Raw genomic sequence first — 20,508 nt, 5'->3', positions numbered from 1 at the left:
CCCTCTCGCTCCCTAAAAGCAATGAAAAAATGTCCTCAGGTGAGGATTTTTAAAAATTGTCCCTCGGGAGGCTGCTTGACTGGTGAGAATGAGAACATATGATGGAAAGGAAAGACCTGGCTCTAGTGCTAGGAAAGATGGCTGACCCAGCACAAGAGACAATCTCCCCGAGCTCTAATTTCCTTAAAATCAAGAACATAGTGCTCGCTCATGGGCTTACTGGGAGAATTAAATTACAGGAGATGACATATGCAAATTGCCTAGTGCAATGTCTGGGCTATGGCAGGAACTCAATAAATGATAGCTGTTAGATGTTAAAGGAAAAATTTTCTTCCCTGCTCCAGAGAGTTTCAGAAAATATTGTTCTCCAGGAGAGTAAAAGCTGGCTGGTTTCTCTAAGCTGCACAGGTCCAAGCTAGGAGCAGGGAGCAGGCACAAGGGGACAAGAGGAATTAGGGACCCTGGATCATGGGAAACATCCAATGCCATGGTGGCAAAGTCCACTCCTAGGTTTGGGGGAAGCCTCTCTGGAGACCTCCCTGCCAGTCGGCCCCAGCACCCCACCTCCATCCCAGCCTGGCTCCTCACCCTCAGCCAGTTTCCACCCATGCTAGTTCTGGGTGCCCTGGGTCTCCCAGCCCTGGCTGGCTGGAGGGGGAAAGTGGACTTCCAGGAGCTCCTTTTTTCTTGCTGTTGAAGTCAATCAATTAGATTATTTCCCATAGGGTTTTGCAGACAGGAGAAAACTAAATTAAGAAAATGGAGGCAACAACAAATCCAGACTCTTCACAGTCTTTCCCACCCAGGTCCCTGAGGCAGATGCCTTCTGCCCACATTCCTGCGTGGAGGGCTGGCTGAACCTCCTTTCTTCCAGGCTGACTTCTGTCCCTGCAGAGCTGCAGGCCCAAACCCACAGGCAGAAGGGTTGCCTCCCTGAGCATGTTACATTCCTCATGTCATTTCCTCTTCACAGCCACTCCGAGAGGCAGGGTGTCATTACTCCCCATGTACTGGTGAAGAGCATGAAGTTAGAAGCAGTGGAAGGATATGCCTAGGATTCCAGAGTGAGGACTAGAACGCAGGGCTTTGGCAGATGAAGGTGGTCCCAGGGCAGGCCTGTGCCTGCTCCTCTCTGTTGTCCTTCATCGTCCCCTGGCTCAGCGGGGGTGATCCTCCTCTGCAGTAGAGAATACACTTGCCAGCCTTATCCACACTAGCAGGTCACTTATGACATTCCCAAGGATCTCCTCAGTTGCTCTCAGATGATCATTCCCCTGAAAGAGAAAGCATCCCAGGGATGCAGGGAGAGGCCTAGGTACAGGTATCCTGCCATCCAGATGCCCACCTGGGGGGCCATAGAGAGGCTCAGCTCATTGATTGAGTGGCCTTCCCTTCTACTTCTCCCCAGATACTCAACCTGTTTATCGCCCTGCTGCTGAACTCTTTCAGCGCTGACAACCTCACAGCCCCAGAGGAAGATGGGGAGATGAACAACCTGCAGGTGGCCCTGGCACGGATCCAGGCATTTGGCCATCACACCATGAAGGCCCTTCGAGGCTTCTTCTGCAGACCCTGCCTGCTGCCCCAGACCAAGCCAGGGCCCCAGATGGTGGTGAAGATCCCACTGTCCAGCTCCAAAGCCGAGAACCACATTGCTGCTGATGCGGCCACAGAGAGCCCTGGCGGGCTTTTGGGTTCCAGAGACCCCAGGGACAGCCACAGTGACTTCATCACTAATCCTAACATATGGGTCTCTGTGCCCATTGCTGAGGGTGAATCTGACCTTGATGACTTGGAGGAGGAGGAGGTAGAGGAAGAGGAGGAAGACGCTCAGAGTTCCCGGCAGGAAGTGCTCTCCCAGGAGCAGGTGAGAGTTCTCCCATTGGACAACCACAGGAAGCAGGTAGAGGTCTTAGGGAGGGAGCAGCAAGGGCAGAGGGGAAATTATGATACAGAGATTTTTCAACATTAGGGCTGGCACAGCCCTGAAGAGCTGCAGGCAAGCCAGGCAAAAGAGCCCTTGACATAAGAAAGCTCAAGACACGCCAAACTCTGGAGGGAGTGGCATTTGAGCACCTGGAAGAAAGGTCAGGATTCCCCAGCCGAGCAGGGAGCAGGGGCAGCCCTGAGCCCCAGGCCATGCTTGGGGTCGCCTTTCACCCAGCTGCCCCATTCACTCTGCCAAACCCAGGCTCTGTGCGTTAGCTGCTAATGAGACTCCTCCAAGAAGAGGATGCTGCCCAAGAGCAAGTCTCCTCCATCTTTGCCGGAAGCCTGAGGAGCCCTGATCGTTAAGTGACTCATTTACCCAGCTCTTTGTGACAAGGGATGTTACAGGGAAATGACACGTGTTCCTTTTGGCACCAAAGCATTTAAAGCACATTTTAGCCTTTTGGGATTGTTTTTTTTTTTTTTAAATACTTTGCACAGTTCCCTACTACTTTAAGCAGATGTAGCAACCCTCATTAACCTCTTCCCAATGACTGGTGGCATGCTCTTCTGCACAATATGGAAAGGCAGGGATCCCTGTGGGGCCCAGGGACAGGCAGGACTGCTGGCCACCCCACTAAATGGCCTTGGACAGCTGTGCTTTGAGTCTGTGGCTCTTCTATAGCCTTCTTCCCCTGCAGCTGTCACTTCTGTTGTGTTCCAGCAGCTGCTATCAGCTGCTATATTTTACATGCTTTTGTCTGGGTAACAGCCAAGGGCAGGGCGTCACTATCCCCAGAGTAAAGGACATGAACTGTGCCATGGCTGTCTCCACTCAGAGCATTTTTCATTACTTTGGGGTCCTTGGGGGACTCCAGATGGCCAAGTTTACTACCGATCTGACTTTTGGACAATTAATAATGGTCATGGCTAATATCTATGGAGCCAGGTACTTTCTTCGAAGTATTTTATAAGCAGGAACATATTTAGTCATCAAAATAACTAAATAGCTCTGGCTGGTGCGGCTCAGTGGACTGAGCACAGGCCTGTGAACCAAAGGGTCACCAGTTCAATTCCCAGTCAGGGTTGCAGGCCAGGTCCCCAGTAGGGGGGATGTGAGTGGCAACCCCATATTGATGTTCCTCTCCCTCTCTTTCTCCCTCCCTTCCCCTCTGTCTAAAAATAAATAAATAAAATATTTTTAAAATAAAATAACCAAATAAAGTAGACCTCGCCTTCTCAATTTTGCAGTTGGGAAAAGTAAAGATCAGAGAAGTTAAATAACTTGTCTAAGGTCACACAGCTTATAAGTAATCAAGTCAAAACTTAAACAGATCTATCGGCGGTAGGGTCTCCATGCTGGGTGGGTGGATGGACCAGTTTCAGTTGGGATCCTCTCTCACTAGCAGGAGCAGCTGCAACAACTTGGGGGGTCTGAGGACCACCTGGCACCCAGGTGCCCAGGCTCTGGATCATCCTCTGAGGACCTGGCTCCATACCTGGGTGAGAAGTGGAAAGACGAGGCAGCTGCTCAGGCCCCTGCAGAGGTAGGTATGTGAGCTTCCTGGAGAGGTAAGGTGTTGCAGCCTGCACTCAACCTCCTAACCTCATGTCACATCCTGGGAACTGTTCAAGTCCCTCCTAGACCCTGGGCTACTCAACATAATTTCATGGAAAGAGTGAGGCTCCACACGGGAGGGGAGGTGAAGGGAGGAGGTGGAGGACCAGTTCCTCAACCTCTCTGAGCCTCTGTGTCTTCATCCGCAAAACCAAACGGTAACCATGGCAGGATTCCTTTGATGTTTAAATGAGATGCTCCTTGTCAAGTGTTTAGCTCTTCCCTGAAATGGAATAAGTGCCCAGAAAATGACAGCCGAGAGACAAGGAGACAAAAGACAAATGCACAGAGGAAGTTAGGTAAAGCCAGCAGATAAAAGTCAGAGTGGCTTGTGGGTGAAGCCGTCTTCCCGCTGAGTCCCCACCTCCACTTTCTTTTGTCCCCAACAGTTCCTCTGGCCACACACACATTCCGGTGCTCGGGAGAGGCCCACTGTGCTGGGCAGTCTCCCGACAGCCTCGCCCAGACTGAGCAGGAAGAGGAATCAGGGTTTAGGAATGTCTTGTGAGAGGTGAAAATAAACTTGGTGGTTTCAGCACAACTCTTTAAAGAAAACAAGCTCCAGGGAAAGAGGTATCTGTAAAGATTTGGCGTCTTGAATGCCACTGTACTAAAAATCAGGAATTTCACTTGACACCTAGCCACTGAGTGCTGACACTGTGACAGGCACTGGGCTAGGCAAAGATAAGGAAGACATTGTTCATCCCCGAAGTTATCAAGTCCTTCAGCTGGAGGAATGTCAGCCACTGGCGGTGTGCCCCTGGGCGAGGCTGACCACGCCAGGGGAAGATAAGAGGGTGGGCTGACGTGGGATCTGGGGTCCCTGGAGGAACACAAGCCACTCAGTTCCAGCCAGGCAAGGGTTGCCACCTTCTACACACGGAAATCCTATTTCCTACTAAACCTGCTAAGTGGTCCCCTTGCTGGTTTTCTCTACTTGCTGTTTTCAGGATACAACTGGCAGGCATTGGTTTTGTATTGTTTTTGTTTTGTCCTCAACTCTGGTCAGGCAGGGAGGGGCCTGACAGTGACAGATGGGGACACACCCCACCATTTGGGTCCATTAGCTGAACTATCGAGTTTACTAACAGGAGAGCAGCTTCAGCTCCTAATTGAATTCATCGAGAGACATTACGGGGCTGGAGCTGCCGGAGGGCCACTGCGCCCCTGCGGCATTGCTCCGTGGTTAAATATTCAAGCCCAGTGAACGGTCAGACTCTTTATGGGTGTAATTACAGTGTCTCGGGCCATTGCCAACACTCCATCAGGGGCCTGGAGGTTTAAAGTTTTGCATCGATAACAGAAGGCATCACTGTTGGGGCCTGAGCTGGCGAGGTACCAAACACACAAGGGACACCATGGTGGGTCCAGCCCTGAGGGGCATCCCCTGCATCTTGGAGCTCTTGGCCAGGGGGTCCCACAGGGCAAATTCCCCGGGCCTCTCAGAGAGCCGAGTTCATGGCCCTAGACTTGTGTCCTACAGGGAGCGGGTGACAGAAGCCCCTCAGAAGGCAGCACCGTGGACTTCCTGGACCCGGAGGAGATCCTGAAGAAGATCCCTGAGCTGGCAGATGACCTTGAAGAGCCAGATGACTGCTTCACTGAAGGTAAAGTGGGGGACAAAGGTCTCCTCAGACTGACGTTAATTAGGGCCAGAATCCATCTCAACAGTCATGCAGGCACCTCTGTGTCCAGGGCCCTGGCCTGGGGTCCACAGGAGGCAGGATCCCTTCCTGCCTTACTCCCAGGCTTGAAGGATGGGCACGCATGTCACAACTCGCAGCAGCCCGGGGGCGGGGTCTGCATCTCGTGCCACATAAGAAGGGTCGAGGGGTGCGGTGCCCACCTCATCACCCTGGAAATCACCGCACTCAGTTATAAATCAGCTCTCTTGAGGATGAGAAGGGAGAAGGAGTCATTACCATAAATGCTCTTGATTTAGGACATGAAGAACCCAGAGGAGGGCCAATCCTTCGTGTACCATTTGACGGCAGACACAGCATCTTACACTCCTTTTTCCTCAATGTCTAGAACTAGGAAGCCCATCATGTTCTCAATAGATATTTGTGCCATAAATGAATACATATATTATAAAATTATGGCTTCAATAATAAAAACATTACAATTTTTTTTAAAAAGAAAGAAAACTCTTTCAGTTTCCAGCTCCATGTGACCCTGGGCTGGGCTTCACCCACATCCCATCCCAACCAGGTGGCAGTCCCTCAGGTCAGCACAGGCTCAGGGCATAGCCCCACGGACCCCACCGGGCCCAGGCCACATGGCTTGTTAGGCTTTGGGGGACAGGCAGCTATAAGCACAAGGACCACAGCATCATCTATGAGAAGGAAGAAGGTCGGGGAGGAGACGAGAGTGGGCAAGACCGATGGTAGAAAGCAACAGCCGAGGGCAGGACTGAGAGATAGATGCCCGTAAGGGACCCTGCTTCTCTCATATCCAGGGAAAGAATTCTTTTCCAAAGCGGGTGGTGAGTGGGTTTCCCAGCAGACTGGTCTCCCTGCAGGGCTGGAATAAAAATACTCCTCCTTTCCCAGCGGGACATCACTCACCGTCAGTCACCTCTCCCCACAGGCTGCATTCGTCGCTGTCCCTGGTGCAAAGTGAATACCACCAAGTTCCCGTGGGATGTGGGCTGGCAGGTGCGCAAGACCTGCTACCGCATCGTGGAGCACAGCTGGTTTGAGAGCTTCATCATCTTCATGATCCTGCTCAGCAGCGGGTCTCTGGTAAGGGGAGGCAGTGTTCCTGCCCCAGTGCCTCCAGATGGGTCTCCATGACCCAAGAGCCCTGGAGCTGGTGGGGTTCATTGACTCCTGGGGTGCAGGTCTCCATCCTGCGGCTGGAAGGGGATCTGCAGCCCAGCACATGGGCTCCTCTCAGCAGCCGGGCATGGTAGGTGCTTGAGGTGTCCGTGGTGTGACCTGCCACACCTGGCTGCAAGTATTCCAAACAGTGAGTGTATGCTTCCCACTTTATAGTCAGGGACACTGACACTCCAAGGGCTTAAGGGACTTGTCCAAGGTTACCCAGCTTGTCAGGAGCAAAACTTAACTTTGCCCTCACTTGATCCCAAAGCCCCTGACTTGCCACCTTCTGATGCCCAAACACACTGGCCTTTTCTGAAGGACTAGTACAAAGAGGATCATCCTTCCTTGTCTCATCAAGCCACTTGTAAATATTACTCTCATATGTTCAAAGCTCTTCTCAAAATGTGATCGCCCAGGGAGCTTGTTAAAGTACAGATCTTGATTCAGTAGATCTGGGCCAGGGCCTGAGAACCTACATTTCCAGCAGGCTCCCAGGTGAGGCTGAGGCTGTGCTGGTCCATACTTTGAATAACTAAGCCTTGCAGGGAAAGAGATGCTGAGTTAGGAGATGCTTCCCAAGCCCCTTGCTAAGTCCCCAGCTTTGCAGGACAGGAAAGAATGCTTCTCTCTCTACCACGACTTAATGTCACCATACAATCTCAACTAATCTTCCCAAAGGACCAAGATGGACCTTAACACAGAAAAGGGACTCATCATCCCCAGTTGTCCATATTTTATGGATGAGGAAATCACAGCCCAAAGATGTGAAGGGCCCTGCTCAGGGGCCCAGCTAGTTAGTTAAAGGGGGAACTAGAACCCCACTCTCCCGGCTTATAACTCCAAGTGTTTTCACTTGTCTTGCTTCTCATGTGCCGTTCGCCCCCGGAAAACAGTCTGCTGTCTAGGCACCCACTAAATGCCAGATTTCCCAGGAAGGGTGCCCCAATTGCTGAGTGCCTGGCCTCAGCCTTCAGGGAGGAGCAACGGCAGATGAGAAGGCGTGATCTGAGAGGTAGGAGGAAAACGAGACCTGGGAGCAGAGAAGAGGGCTACCTGGAGTAGGGCTGGTCCACCATCTTGGAAGAAGGCGTAGGAGGGTCTGAAGGTGCCCATTGTCCCAGCCCGGGCGGTGACTGTCCCCCTGGAATAGCCGTCTTAGCTCAGGGCTGGGTACAGAGGCTGCATTGCAGGGCAAAGGGGACACTGCGAAGTGCTTTTTCCACAAGGACCCGACCCTCCGTTCTGTCCTCCCTGATGAAAATAATAAGCACATTTGCTGTTGCCTAGGTGCTTTTATCACCACCTCTTCGGCTTGTGTCTTTCCTATGCACCTTCTCTCCTGGTCTCCCTCTCCTCTCCCTCTCTCCTTTCCCCTCTCTGTTCTCTTCCCCACACCCCCCAGCTACCCCAGCTGCTCCCACCTAGCCTGGAACTCAGATCCCATCCCAGCAGCTGTCCACTCACCTCCTGGCTCCTTCCCCAAGGGACGGAACAGGATGGCACCAAATTTAGTCTTCCTTATGCTTTTACTTTGAGTACTTTTGAAATAATAACATGAGTTTTCATCTGACAAAGTAAAGTGCAAACACACACACACACACACACACACACACACACACACACAACCTACTTGGAAGTTATGGAAAAATGCAAAGAAAAAATATCACCCATTTTCCTATCACTCAAGGAGAATCTCACTTTGAAAATATTTGGTGCCCTTCCTTCCCATCTTTCTTAGGTGTGTAATACATACACATTTCAAAACTGAAACCACACTTATGCATTCTGTCATTTCTCAGCCACTATGCCCCTCCTATCTCCCAGACTGGTGACCAGGTTGTCCGTGCCAGGAAAGTGTCATCATCGACCTAAGTCATCTCTATGATCACTTCTTTTTTTTTTTTTTTTTAAGATTTTATTTATTTATTTATTTTTAGAGAGGGGAAGGGAGGGAGACAGAAAGGGAGAGAAACATCATTGTGTGGTTGCCTCTCATGCGCCCCCTGCTGGGGACCTGGCCTGCAACCCAGGAATGTGCCCTGACTGGGAATCAAACTGGCAACCCTTTGATTTGTGAGCTGGCACTCAATACACTGAGCCACACCAGCCAGGGCACTATGATCACTTCTACTGAGCACTGAAGAGTGTATGGAATTATCCATTTGGAGACTTTTCCTGTCTTACGTCTGGTTAGAAGCAGAACCAGAAGCAGGGACTCTGGTGCAGTTCGTTGGGGGCCCTGCTGAGGGGGAGCTGACAGAGAAGCAGGAGAGAACAGGGAAACAAGCTAGGAAAAGATGAGGGTTCCCATGAAGCCCAGCCTCATCCTGATCCCATAGGAGTTCCCAAGCATAAAAGGCTCCACCGAGGGGGCACACTTGAGGCCTTTTTAATTCACAGTCAGTCACTGGCTTTTCGTTGTCCACCACCTGCCCCCTCCTCCCACCCAGTGGGCACATAACCTCCTAAGGTGGGGGCTATTTCCTTCAGCCCAGGGACATCTCCAGGAAAGGGGGACATCCAGGAGCTATTAGCAGCCAACATTCACAGCAGGTGAGGGATGGGCCTACTAGACCCTTGAACAGGATCTGGATGGGGCACCAGGACATAGAGTGTCCTTAGATTAAATTCTTTAAGTCAGAATTGCTAGATTTTTACAACCTTTGAGACATGTTGCCAAGATGGCTTTCCAAAAGACTGAACTGACTTTCATCTCCCACTGGCCTTGCTGGAGAACAGCTAGCCTCTTCCCCATAGCCACACATGGCCAACCCTGGGGCTCCCTGTTCTTTTTTATCTCCCCCAGTCTGATAAAAAAAAATGGCATCTTATTTTTGTTTATATTTCCTTGATTACCAGTGAGGTACAACATTCTTTTCCAGAGGTTCATTGGCCATTCTTACTGTCATTTCAGTGAATTGCCATGAGCACCCTTTGAAGCTTCTATTTTTAAGTCACAGTAAGCATCCCTTTGGTTCACTTCCAAAATCCAGATCGAGAAGTCTTCCTTTCTCACTTGCCTTCAGCTCCCCTGCAAAGTACGAGCAGGCCCACAGGTCGATGCTGGCTCAGGAAGGCCTGGTTTGTGTCTCATAGTGTCTCCTCCACTATCCCACCACCCCGGAGCAGAGAACTTAAAACACCGGCAAGCTGGTCACCAGGACCGTCCCAGGGCCTGAGGGCAGGCCTGACAGGCTCCTTCCCCACCACTAGGCCCCAGTGCTGTGATTCCAGGCAGCCTGCCATTCTGTTCCCTTCCTTCCAGATCTTTGAAGACTATTACCTTGACAAGAAGCCCACGGTGAAGGCCTTGCTGGAATATACCGACAGGGTGTTTACCTTTATCTTTGTGTTTGAGATGCTGCTCAAGTGGGTGGCCTATGGCTTCAAAAACTATTTCACCAACGCCTGGTGCTGGCTCGACTTCCTCATTGTGAATGTGAGTATTTAGCGGGCACACGTGGGGTCTGGGGGCCTTACCTCTGAAAAATGGCTATTGTTGCCCAAGAAAGCTCGGGGGCCTAGCCCTCATTGGCTATGCCTAAGAAAAATCTTGAGCACATAGCAAGGGGTCTGAAAACAGCCCTGCACCCCTGTGGATGGTAAGATCCAGGCAGTACATGATTTGGGCACCACAGTGACCCTCAGGTGAGTCCTCTGTTACTAGGCCTCCATCCAGACAGACCACTTACTATCCTCTGTGTTTTACACTTAAAGAAAGGTGGCACATGAGGCTCTCAAAGGTCTTGTGACCCTGCATGCACAGACAGGGCTCTGGACTTAGGGAGCTGAGGACAGCACAGCACAGCCCAAAGAATCTGTCCACCTGCTGGCCTGGTCTTCAGCCCTGGCTACACACTGAAATCACCTGGGCATCTCTTAAAAATACAATGAACAAACACTACTATTCCCAAAATTCTAATCTCCCTGGTTCTGGGGTACAGATGGGGTTGGGGCGCTTTTGGATATGTCCAATGTGCAACCGGTATTGAGAACCACTGAGCTAACTAACACCACTGGCTTCTCCTTAGTGGCACTAAATGGAAAAGAGGGTCCCTTTAGATGAGCTGAAGCTCATATGTCAGATTCACACTCACCTGTGGCCACTAACCCCCACATAAGGGAATTTGCCGAGTGCCTCCTGCACATTAGACTTGTGTCTTCTCAAAGTGGTGAGAAAATCATCCTCCATAAAATCTCCTAAGAGCCTTCCTACCCACCCAAAGCTAGGAGTGATCTCTCCCTTATCGTAACCACTACCATTTTCTATGTCTGTCCAGGCCTTTGCCCTCTTGGCTCTGCAAGATGGCTGCCTGTGTTATTTGCTCACTGGTGCCCTGCAGGCAGGGGGAGACACGTGTTGTGTTTGTCTCTGCCTCCCCCGCTTCAACAGCCACCAGCACCAAGTTCTCTCATCAGAGGTGTCAGGAAATGTGTCTGTATTTGGTGCTTGCCTCCTGAAGCTGGATAGGGTCCAGTACAGAACATTCTGTCCACCTCCCGTGTTGGCAGGTCCTCCATAGCAGGTCTGGGCACTCAGTTCTCTTCTTTCCTGATACCAATGCGCTAGCAGAGTCAGGCCACTCGACCACAGCGATTAGCTGTAAGGCCTGAAATGTGAGTCACAGGTGCTGATTTTGTGCATATGAAATAATTATTCATAGATGAATGGAAAATGTTTTACTTTGGCTACCCAGCCCTTTTGGGGGCACAGTTACTCCAACCTAAGAAGGTCTCACTAGCTTCAGTCTTGATTGCTTTAAATGTGATCATCTGACCATCCACCCTTTCTTCTGTACATCCTTCCTTCCATCTGTCCAACCACACATCCTTTCTGTTCTTCTTTCAAAACATCCACTCCTCCTAACTTTTTCCATTTATTCTCTCTACCAGTTCTCTCTTCCCATCCATCCATTCTCAAAATTTGTTCTTCCACTCTGCCCATCCATTCCTCTTAACCTTCCTTCCATCCATCTATCCACTGGTCCTCAGTCCTTCTGTCTTCCCATCCTTTGATCCATCCTTCTGTCAATTATTCAATTATCTAACCTTCATTTTACTCATTCATGACCCTCCTATCCCCACATCCTTCTATCCATCCATTCTCCTATCCTTCTATTCTTCACTTAGCCAATCCTTTGGTCCTTTTTTCCACCCATCTGTCCATTTATCTCTCATTCATCCATCCATCCATTTATCTATCCATCCATCCATTAATGCATCCAGTCAACCCTCCACCCATTTGCTAATCTCTCTTATTTAGCTATTCTGTCCAACTCTCCACCTTTCCATTCATCCATGAGTTATTTTACCCAGTCATCATCCTTCCTCCCTCCATCCATCCTATCTACTACTCCATATTATTTTTCTTCTTCTTTGCTTTCTTTCTTCCATCCTTCCTTTCATATCTATACTATTCATCTTTGTGTCCTTTTATCCATTTTTCTATACAAAATCCTCAACTTTCCATCCAGCTGTTCTTCTTCCTTCCTGCCATTCACTCCAACATGCTTCTGTCTTTTCTTCAATTCATCAAGTGTTTATTTATTTATAACTATTGAATATAGGATTGACTTGTGAATTACTATTGGATAGATAAAAGCCAGTAAATTAAAAAAAACCCTGTCTCTAGGAGATTATGCTTTAATATTCCAGCAGATAAGACACACAGAGAGAAACAAACATAGTTTAAAGGGGTACATCATGAGCACTGGTGGAAATAATTAGTATTTTATGGACACAGAAACATGACCCTGCTTCCACCCAAGGCAGTGTGTGGTTAAGGAATCTTCATTTAAGAGGTGGCATTAAGTAGAGGGCTTAAATGAACAGGAACACTGAGGTTCGAAGAGGACTGTTGGGGAGGTGATCTTTTAAAAATGACCTGAGCAAAGGCACAGACATAGGTGCATTTAGGGAAGAATTTTATTTGGGTAGAAAATATGGGTATGGGTGAAATATGATTGGAAAAGTGGGCTGTGGCTGTCATACTGGCTAAGGGGTATGGAGCTTATCCTAAGCACCAGTGCAGAATCGGAGTCAAAGAAAGACAGGATCATAATCAGATTTGCAGTAGAGAAAGGATGAGATGGTACAATACTGGAGCCCAGAGACCAGGGAAGCTAAGTTGCCTGAGTGGTGGGAGTGGAGCTGGGCTTGGGTGGATGGGCCCTGATGGAGAGGCCTCAGCCTCTGGTTGCCCCAGCTGCAGATGGTGCACGAGTCACCCTTCCCAGGGTGCTGAGCAAAATACTAAATGGGCCCAGTATGGAGCTGGCCTCAAACCTCCCTGCCCTCTGTCAACCATGCAGTTGGGTGCCACCTGCTGGTGTCTGGAGCCTCACATGGGTGGAGGAAGGAGCTCCTTTTCATGCCAGTTCTTTATCCTGGTGGAATATGCCGCCCGAGCCCAGGCATCTTTTGAGGTGCTAGAACTCAAGTATAAACCCTTCCCCTTCTGAAGTTCCAATGTACATCCCCACCTTGCTTGCCAGATTAGCTAAACCTGAGTTCAGCCCACCAGTCATGGTAGAGCTGGGGTCTCCTAGCATTGGTTCACAGTCTCCAGTATGCTCAAGCCTATGCATATGGTATGTCCTCGGCACAGTCAGAGTTCCTGGAAGGTGTCACTTTTCCATGTCAGTTGGTGTCCTTTGCAGTCCTTTGAAAAACTAACAGACTAACAGAGACTCAGAACTCAGCCATTATGTTTCAGCTGTCCCTCAAAGCTGGGTCTCATGGACACATGCCGTTCCTCTGACTGAAGAACAGACTCGTAGGGCCCTAGAGTTCTCTTAGTCTGACTGTCTCATTTTACAAAGGTGAAAGTTCAACCTGGACTAACAAGGCACTGACTCATGGTCAAAAAATAAAATCAGGGGTCAAGGGAGAACTAGATCCCACTCAGACCAGGATACTTTCCACCTTGCTTTTCTGAGCAAATATAATTAGTTAGTTTCCAAATATAATTGGAACTAACCTTATATTCCCAAAATAAACTTGGACATAATCCTTATGAAGAGACATCACCACTCCAAATCACTGAAAGTCAAAGTTTCGAGGATGTCTGGGCCCAACTGGTGCCCCTAGAAGGGGATGGGAAGGTGGATTTGATACTCCGGGAGCTTGGCCACCTATATACCATGGGCTTGTGATGTGGGAGACTGGGCTTTTCTTTTCCGGAGTTTCAGGTACACAGTGAATGAAGTCTTTAATTTTTTTTTTAAAAAAAGGACCCTTGCTAGAACTCTCACTAGGATCCAGAATAACATGGGAGTCAGGACAATGGATTGGACAGAGTAGGGGTGGGAGGGATTTCCTTCATCCTTCCACCAGGACCACCCTTTTGGAGTCCTGGAGTGATGCTTTTGCTCTCTGCTTGCCCTCAGATCTCTCTGACAAGTCTCATAGCAAAGATCCTGGAGTATTCTGATATGGCATCCATCAAAGCCCTTCGGACCCTCCGTGCCCTGCGGCCGCTGCGGGCTCTATCTCGATTTGAAGGCATGCGGGTAAGATCTGTCTCCAAATTGCTCTGGTCTGTAACATTTGGTAGCCCTCCTCACTTTATGCCCTCCATACTCCTGACCCTGAGCTTCAGGCCCTGCCCCTATGGGTTAGCCCCAGGTGCTCCCTTTTGCTTGGACACTGGGAGTACTGCAGTGTCCCTACCCTCCTGGTTCCCCTTCAGGTCCCTTTGTGAGCCTCTCTTTCCTTCTCACCTCCCACATCACATCTGCAAGGATTCAGACCTCTCTTCTACTCTTAGTGATCTGCTTCATGGCTTCACAGTTGTCCCTTACCCCCACTCTGCCAGGATGACCTGGTGGCCAAAATCTTTGGAACATCCAAGCTCTTCCTCTTCCATGACGAATGAGCCTTTTCCATAACACTCCATTGGAATGTAGTGACATCATCAGCTCAGCACCTCAGCCACCACCTACCAGAACACATCTCTCCAGCCTACCACAGTCATGGGTCTTATGGATTTTTTCCTTTCATCCACCCCTTTCCTTACATATCTCTATCAGCTGTCACTTTGCCCTCACTATCTTCCTCAGGGAGAAGTGCTTACAATCCGGGCCCTTGCCATGGGGTGGGGGGACAAGGGACTGAAAATCCCATCCCTTCCTCATAATTACAAAAGTCTCCTGGTACAGAAAGTAGGGTTTTGCCTTCTTCTCCCAACGCTGACTCAAAGAAGACATCAGATCTTCAAAAACAAAAGTGGACTTTTTAAATGAACTTGTACCTTTACAAATACTAGATGCTTATGACTGAAATAGTTTGATATTTATTTTACTATTTTATCTCCAGATTGCTAATTTACAAATAGGCAAGTTTGTGAATATGAGTTTAGATTGTCACTGATTCTTTTTTTAAGATTTTATTTATTTTATTTTTAGACAGAGGGGAAGGGAAGGAGAAAGAAGGAGAGAAACATCAATGTGTGGTTGCCTCTTGCATGCCCCCTACTAGGGACCTGGCCCGCAACCCAGGCATGTGCCTGGATTGGGAATCGAATTGGCAACCCTTTAGTTCAGAGCCCATGCTCAATCCACTGAGCTACACCAGCCAGGGCAGATTGTCACTGATTCCTAACCAAAGCATACTATACACCATGTCCGTGTGCTGTATTTAGGGAAAATAAAGAGAGATGCTAGAAGTCTGTATGTGCTAGCACAATGAATACCCCATTCCCCTAAATGAGCGTGTGTGTACTTGTAAACTCACCTACCTCCTCAGTCTCAAGGGAAAATCCTGAAAGTTGCCCTGAAAGAAGCTTAGAGAACGTTTAAACCCACCTGCAGCCTTTCAGTGTCTCTCAGTCTTCTGTGTCTGCATTAACCCACTTCTCTGGTTTCCAAAGGCCACTGGCTCATGCAGCAGCTTGAGTGAGCGTAGAAAGCAGTTGGATCCAGCCAAGAGGGGTGGAGCATTGGTGGGGTTCCAGGTCCTTTTGCATTTCCCCCCAGGTGGTGGTGGATGCCCTGGTGGGCGCCATCCCGTCCATCATGAACGTGCTGCTCGTCTGCCTCATCTTCTGGCTCATCTTCAGCATCATGGGCATGAACTTCTTTTCAGGGACGTTTTGGAGGTGCATCAACACCACCAATGCAGACTTTTCTCTTGTGCCTTCTACTTATGTGAATAACGAATCGGATTGTAGACTTCAAAACTACACTGGCAAGTTGTATTGGGTCAACATGAAGGTCAACTTTGATAATGTTGCAATGGGTTACCTCGCACTTCTGCAGGTGGTGAGTCCTTTAGCTGCCCTGTAACATGGAGGGACTAGGGTATTTCAGAAGATGCTATGTAGAGGGTAGCATTCAGTCTAAGCATGAGGCCAGAGGGCCTTACCAATGAGTGTGATCTCCCTGTGGTGCAATTTGACCAATGTGGGAAATAGACTAGAATAAAAGAATGAGCCTGCCATGGGATCATATCAGGTAATTAGATAGAATTCACTACTTGTACAAAATAGATATAGTAGAGCCACATGTTCAATATTCTGCAAATCATTCCTAGAGGGTAATAAATTATGTTCCAGGTTGTAGTGATAGATAATGCTGATGATGATGACAGTCAACCGCACTCATATATTCATTCATTCATTCATTCATCCATCCATCCATCCATCCATCCATCCATCCATCCATCCATCCATTCATTCAGCATCCCTTGCCTTAATCCACTTGTTCATTCAGTGCTCCATCCACTCAAGTGTTAATGTAATTCCTTCTACATTTGTCATGCAGTTCCCCACAAGTTCCTGCATTCCATTATTTGTTCATGCGTTCATTTGACACACAATTCCTGAGTAGCTATGGTGTGCCAAGCATTGTGCTCTGCCCTGGGAGATACAGAGACATGTCAGAACTGGCTCCAAGGGAACCAATGCCCAATGAGAAAAACAAATAAGTAAATCAAAACAGAGCCCAGTGTAGATGGATGGACAGAGACTGAGTGACCTCTGCTCCTTGTTTCTAGGCAACCTTTAAAGGCTGGATGGACATCATGTATGCTGCCGTTGATGCTCGAGGGGTGAGTCTCAGCCCACCATGCCTACTGGCTTCCCTTCCAGGTGTCCTGCCCACTTCAGTCCAATTGAATTGGAGTGAAGGTTGCCTTGGCACTACCCAGCAGCCTGGCACGGTCCCTCTCTGGAGCAGTGGCCAGCTGGCTCACTGTTGGCTATTTAAGCTGACCCTAGCCTGCTCTCCTTCATGTACTTTCCTTAGGCTTCTGAAGCCCTTCCTCTGCTCCAAGAAAGTAATAGATAAAGAACTGTGGCTGAGGACAGTCCCTGGGCAGGCATGGTGGCTAGAATAAAGGGATGAGATGGAATTTCAAGTGCTATCATGGCAGCCAGGTGGAAGAAAGTGATGAGGCAAGACCCATGCCTCATCATTACCACTGTGGCTGACACTGCACATGCCCTGCCATCTTCTTGGTCCACCTCTGAGTTCACTCACTATCCTTTGAGACTTGACTTTCTTCCATGCTTCAGAGCTGGCTCAGCAGCCCCTCCCCCAAGGGTAAGGGGTTTCATGTCCCCTTATCTGAGCCTCACAGATAAGTTCTGGCAGTCTGTGGATAAATGCTCCAGTTTCCCTGGCCCTTGGAGGTCAAGTCCTGAGGTGTGTTTTACATAGTTCCTTAGCCCCCTCAGGATAGAGCCCCAGTTGCCTACAGTGGTTGCTTTTCTCCTGTTCCTCCTTACCCTCCTCCTCTCTCCCTCCCTCCTACTTCCAAGGATCTCTTCCCAAATAAAACCACCTGCACACAGGTCTTTGTCTCAAGGTTGGCTTTTGGGGTAAACAAAAATTAAGATACCCCCTCCTCCCTGTGCCCGACTTTATCTGCTCACAGGTGACCTTGCAGCCCAAGTGGGAGAGCAGCAAGTACATGTACTTGTACTTCGTCGTCTTCATCATTTTTGGCGGCTTCTTCACACTCAATCTCTTCGTTGGAGTCATAATTGACAACTTTAATCAACAGAAAAAAAAGATAAGTAGAGTTTGTTTCTGTAGTGTCCCCTGGCCTCATGACTAAAGCCAACACTATTCACAGCCCTTCATGACTGACCAGAAAGCCAGTTTTGACCTTTAACACCAACATCAACCCTTGCCCTCTGGTTTCAGTCCTTGCCTGTTTGCTGTCTGGGCTGCTGCTAAAAGAGTTGCATTTCTCTGTATCAGTATTGCCTGGCCAACCTTGCCTGGGATCCCCATCTTCTCTCCCAGAGTGCCATGGTCCTCCTAGCTGGAACCAGCTGTGTTGGGTGTGTACCAGGTGGCCCCTTGGGGAAATCAACAAGGAAAGAAAGGGCTCCGGCTCTGCCTCCATCCGGAGTCCTGACATCCAAAGCACTGAGTCAGGAGGCCTCAGGAAGGGCCAGAACACCCATGTTGGCAGAATCCCAACCTGCATCCATGGGTGCTGACTCTGGTGAATGGGAGCCCAATCCCAGACAACCTCCCATGTTTTTATTAAATGTATAAAATGTGTTCATGCTATTTTTTCATTTAATACCCTCCAGACCCCTGAGGTAGTTAGCATACCATTTAGATTTGTGCAAACCAAGGTCCAGAGAAAAAGTGGGGGTGGGTCACATGGAGAAATCGTGGCACAGATTGGAGAGCAGAGCATTGGTTTTGACATCCTCCAAGCCTGGATCTGCATTCCCAGCTCAACCACTTGCTGGATGGCTGATGCTGGCAATTTTTTAAACCTCTGAGCCTTGGTTTCCTCATCCTTTCAATGGAGTTAATGATACCTATTCACATGATTTTGGGGAGAGATAAATAAAATTCTGTACAAAAAGCACTGTGTTTAGGGCTGAGCACACAATGGGCACTAGAAGAAAAGTGTCGTTGTTACAATTTAGAGTGTATATCTAGTGGGGCAGGCATCCCACCCGCAGGAAGTCCTTGGCAGGGGTTCTGAGGATGAGAAGGGGCAAGACAGGTCTGTGGGAGTCCTAGAAGAACTCACCAAGACAGCTGTGAAGTGCTGCTCAGTGTCCTCAGTGCCTTAGGAACTTTGCAATCATCTGCACAATGCTCTCTCCTTATAGCCTCAGAACCCAGCCCAGGCACAGAGATGGCTGTGTCAGAGAATAGAGTGAAGTCAGCCAGTGATCAAGCTGGAGCAAGAAACTCTATTTGATGACTCTTTGTCCAGGCGTTTCAATGTGGCCCTACCCAGGACACACCAATCCTCCCAGGAACTCTGCAAAGTTTCCAAAATCTCTTCCCAAACCCCACAGATCTCAGCCCCCTTCCCCAGCATTTGCAGGGACTAATGTATACAAACATGCTCTTGAAATGGGAGGCTTTAAAATGATGTCAGGTTGTGAAAGGTGAGGAGTTAAAGGAAGGAGGTTTAAAGGGTCCCAAAAGAAAACTAACAGCCAATCCTAAGGGAGGCGGGAATCTTCAATGGTGGGATTCCCAGCACTGTGACTGAACAGGGAAGTGTAGCTGGCAGGGCCTTCAGAGAACCAACCAAGGGTTCTTCAAGGACCCTTGGATAAGGCAGTAACTGGCCTCAACTCTTCTTCTCCAGGAAGGGGGCGGGGGGGTTGAGTCCCAGAGTCTTTGTTCCTGAAGTCCCTGAGGGAAGCCCTGACCCCTGGCAGGAGTATGATTCTGGCAACCAGTAGATCTGACTGGCACGAGTAGGCTGGATTCAAGGCTCCAGTTTGAATCAACCTGTACCTTCTTGGGTCCTGTTCCCAAACACTGCCCACCTTCATCCATGCAGAATCTCTGGGTTCCTGGAGACAAGAAACAGGCTTTGTTCCAGGTACCCACGCAGTGAGTCAGAGCTGGGGCTCAGTCCCATTGGCTCTGTCCCTGGTTGTGGCACCTGGGACACACAGCTTAACTTTGGCATGCCTTTCTGCAGAAAGGGGAGGAAATTGAGATGTCTTTCCCCTCCAGCATAACTTTGGTATCCCTGGGGGTCCTGTTGGTTTAATAACAGTGTTGTGTGTTCTCCTCTCCTATACTTAGGGGGCCAGGACATTTTCATGACAGAGGAACAGAAGAAGTACTACAATGCCATGAAGAAACTGGGCTCCAAGAAGCCCCAGAAGCCCATCCCCCGGCCCCTGGTGAGCCCCAGAGCTTCCCTCTAGCAGAGCATGTCTGTGAATCCAACCTGATGGCCTATGTTTGTCATGAATAGGGGCCTGGGCAGTGCCCTCTGTGGAGGAGGGGGTTTAGGTTGAGTTTAGGGATGAAGGTAATGAGCATCCCCAGATCCTCGGAATGAGAAGTCTAAAAAAAGCAACTCTGGTCTTATGGTGTGAACACATCTTCTGCAGTTACTCCAGATATTATAACTACTTGGGGAAGTACAGTTTTAGGGTTCAAGCACAGGACTGAGAGTAGACTAGGTTAAGAGATAGTAAGGGTGATTAGAGGCCAGAGATGAACCATTTGCGTGATTATGCATTATAATCTATATTACAATGGATCTCTAGCCTTACCCTACACTTCAGCTAGACGGAGAGTAAATGGCCCAAACCCAACCTGCCTTGGATCCTGGGCTGGTGAAGATCATGATCAGGTGGCACAACAGAAACCAAAAATTATCCCACTCTAGCGTTTAAAGACTGACCAAAATGAAGGGCCGTATTCCACTTTGATTTCTTTATTTGCAAAGACCCTAAGAGACAGGCCCTTTTACTCTCCTGTTCAATGCAGTATCCAAAGCATGCATGAAATCTCTCATCCAAGTTCTTCTCAGGCCTCAGTCAAAAGATTTGCCAGGCCCCTGGCTGGCCGCTGATGGAGACCGAGGAACAGGTCTGGGATGGATATGTTGCTGTGTTGGAAATGTACAGCTGAATCTCTTCAGAGACTTTCTGAGCCTTCTACTCCAGTGAATAGAACTAGCATCTTGTTCCTTTATAAAACCTTTCTGTGGTGACGATGCAACATTTATGAAGAAAACTACAGGCAGTGTCCATGGCACAATCCCAGTAGCCCTTCCCCACACAAGGGCAGAGCCTAAGGACCTTGAACAAAGAGACAGGCCTTTCCATAAATGAGTTAGAAAGACATACATTAGGATGTCTAAATCAAGGCATGGGATTTGTGTAAGTTACTAAAATATTCATGA

At 49.0% G+C, this 20,508-nt stretch overlaps 1 protein-coding gene across 3 annotated transcripts in view; it reads left to right on the top strand.

Annotated features, from left to right (window-relative positions):
* SCN10A (sodium voltage-gated channel alpha subunit 10) overlaps window positions 1–20,508 on the top strand; it is a 79,695-nt gene that overhangs the window by 50,445 nt on the left and 8,742 nt on the right. For 2 of the 3 annotated variants that reach the window (XM_037148265.2, XM_037148263.2), the window contains 10 exons: window positions 1,409–1,867; window positions 3,336–3,476; window positions 5,031–5,154; window positions 6,137–6,291; window positions 9,638–9,811; window positions 13,761–13,883; window positions 15,348–15,632; window positions 16,366–16,419; window positions 17,248–17,385; window positions 19,391–19,495. In XM_037148265.2, coding sequence (XP_037004160.2) covers window positions 1,409–1,867; window positions 3,336–3,476; window positions 5,031–5,154; window positions 6,137–6,291; window positions 9,638–9,811; window positions 13,761–13,883; window positions 15,348–15,632; window positions 16,366–16,419; window positions 17,248–17,385; window positions 19,391–19,495 — 1,758 coding nt within the window. The remainder of the gene's footprint in view (window positions 1–1,408; window positions 1,868–3,335; window positions 3,477–5,030; window positions 5,155–6,136; window positions 6,292–9,637; window positions 9,812–13,760; window positions 13,884–15,347; window positions 15,633–16,365; window positions 16,420–17,247; window positions 17,386–19,390; window positions 19,496–20,508) is intronic. The other variant, XM_037148264.2, reaches the window with a different exon arrangement.

The sequence above is a fragment of the Artibeus jamaicensis genome, unplaced genomic scaffold, assembly GCF_021234435.1.
Source record: "Artibeus jamaicensis isolate MK-2021 breed Jamaican fruit bat unplaced genomic scaffold, CSHL_Jam_final contig_519, whole genome shotgun sequence".
NCBI classification, from domain to species: Eukaryota; Metazoa; Chordata; class Mammalia; order Chiroptera; family Phyllostomidae; genus Artibeus; species Artibeus jamaicensis.
The sequence above is the reverse complement of the archived record's forward strand: the minus strand, read 5'-3'. Positions and strand labels throughout refer to the sequence as shown.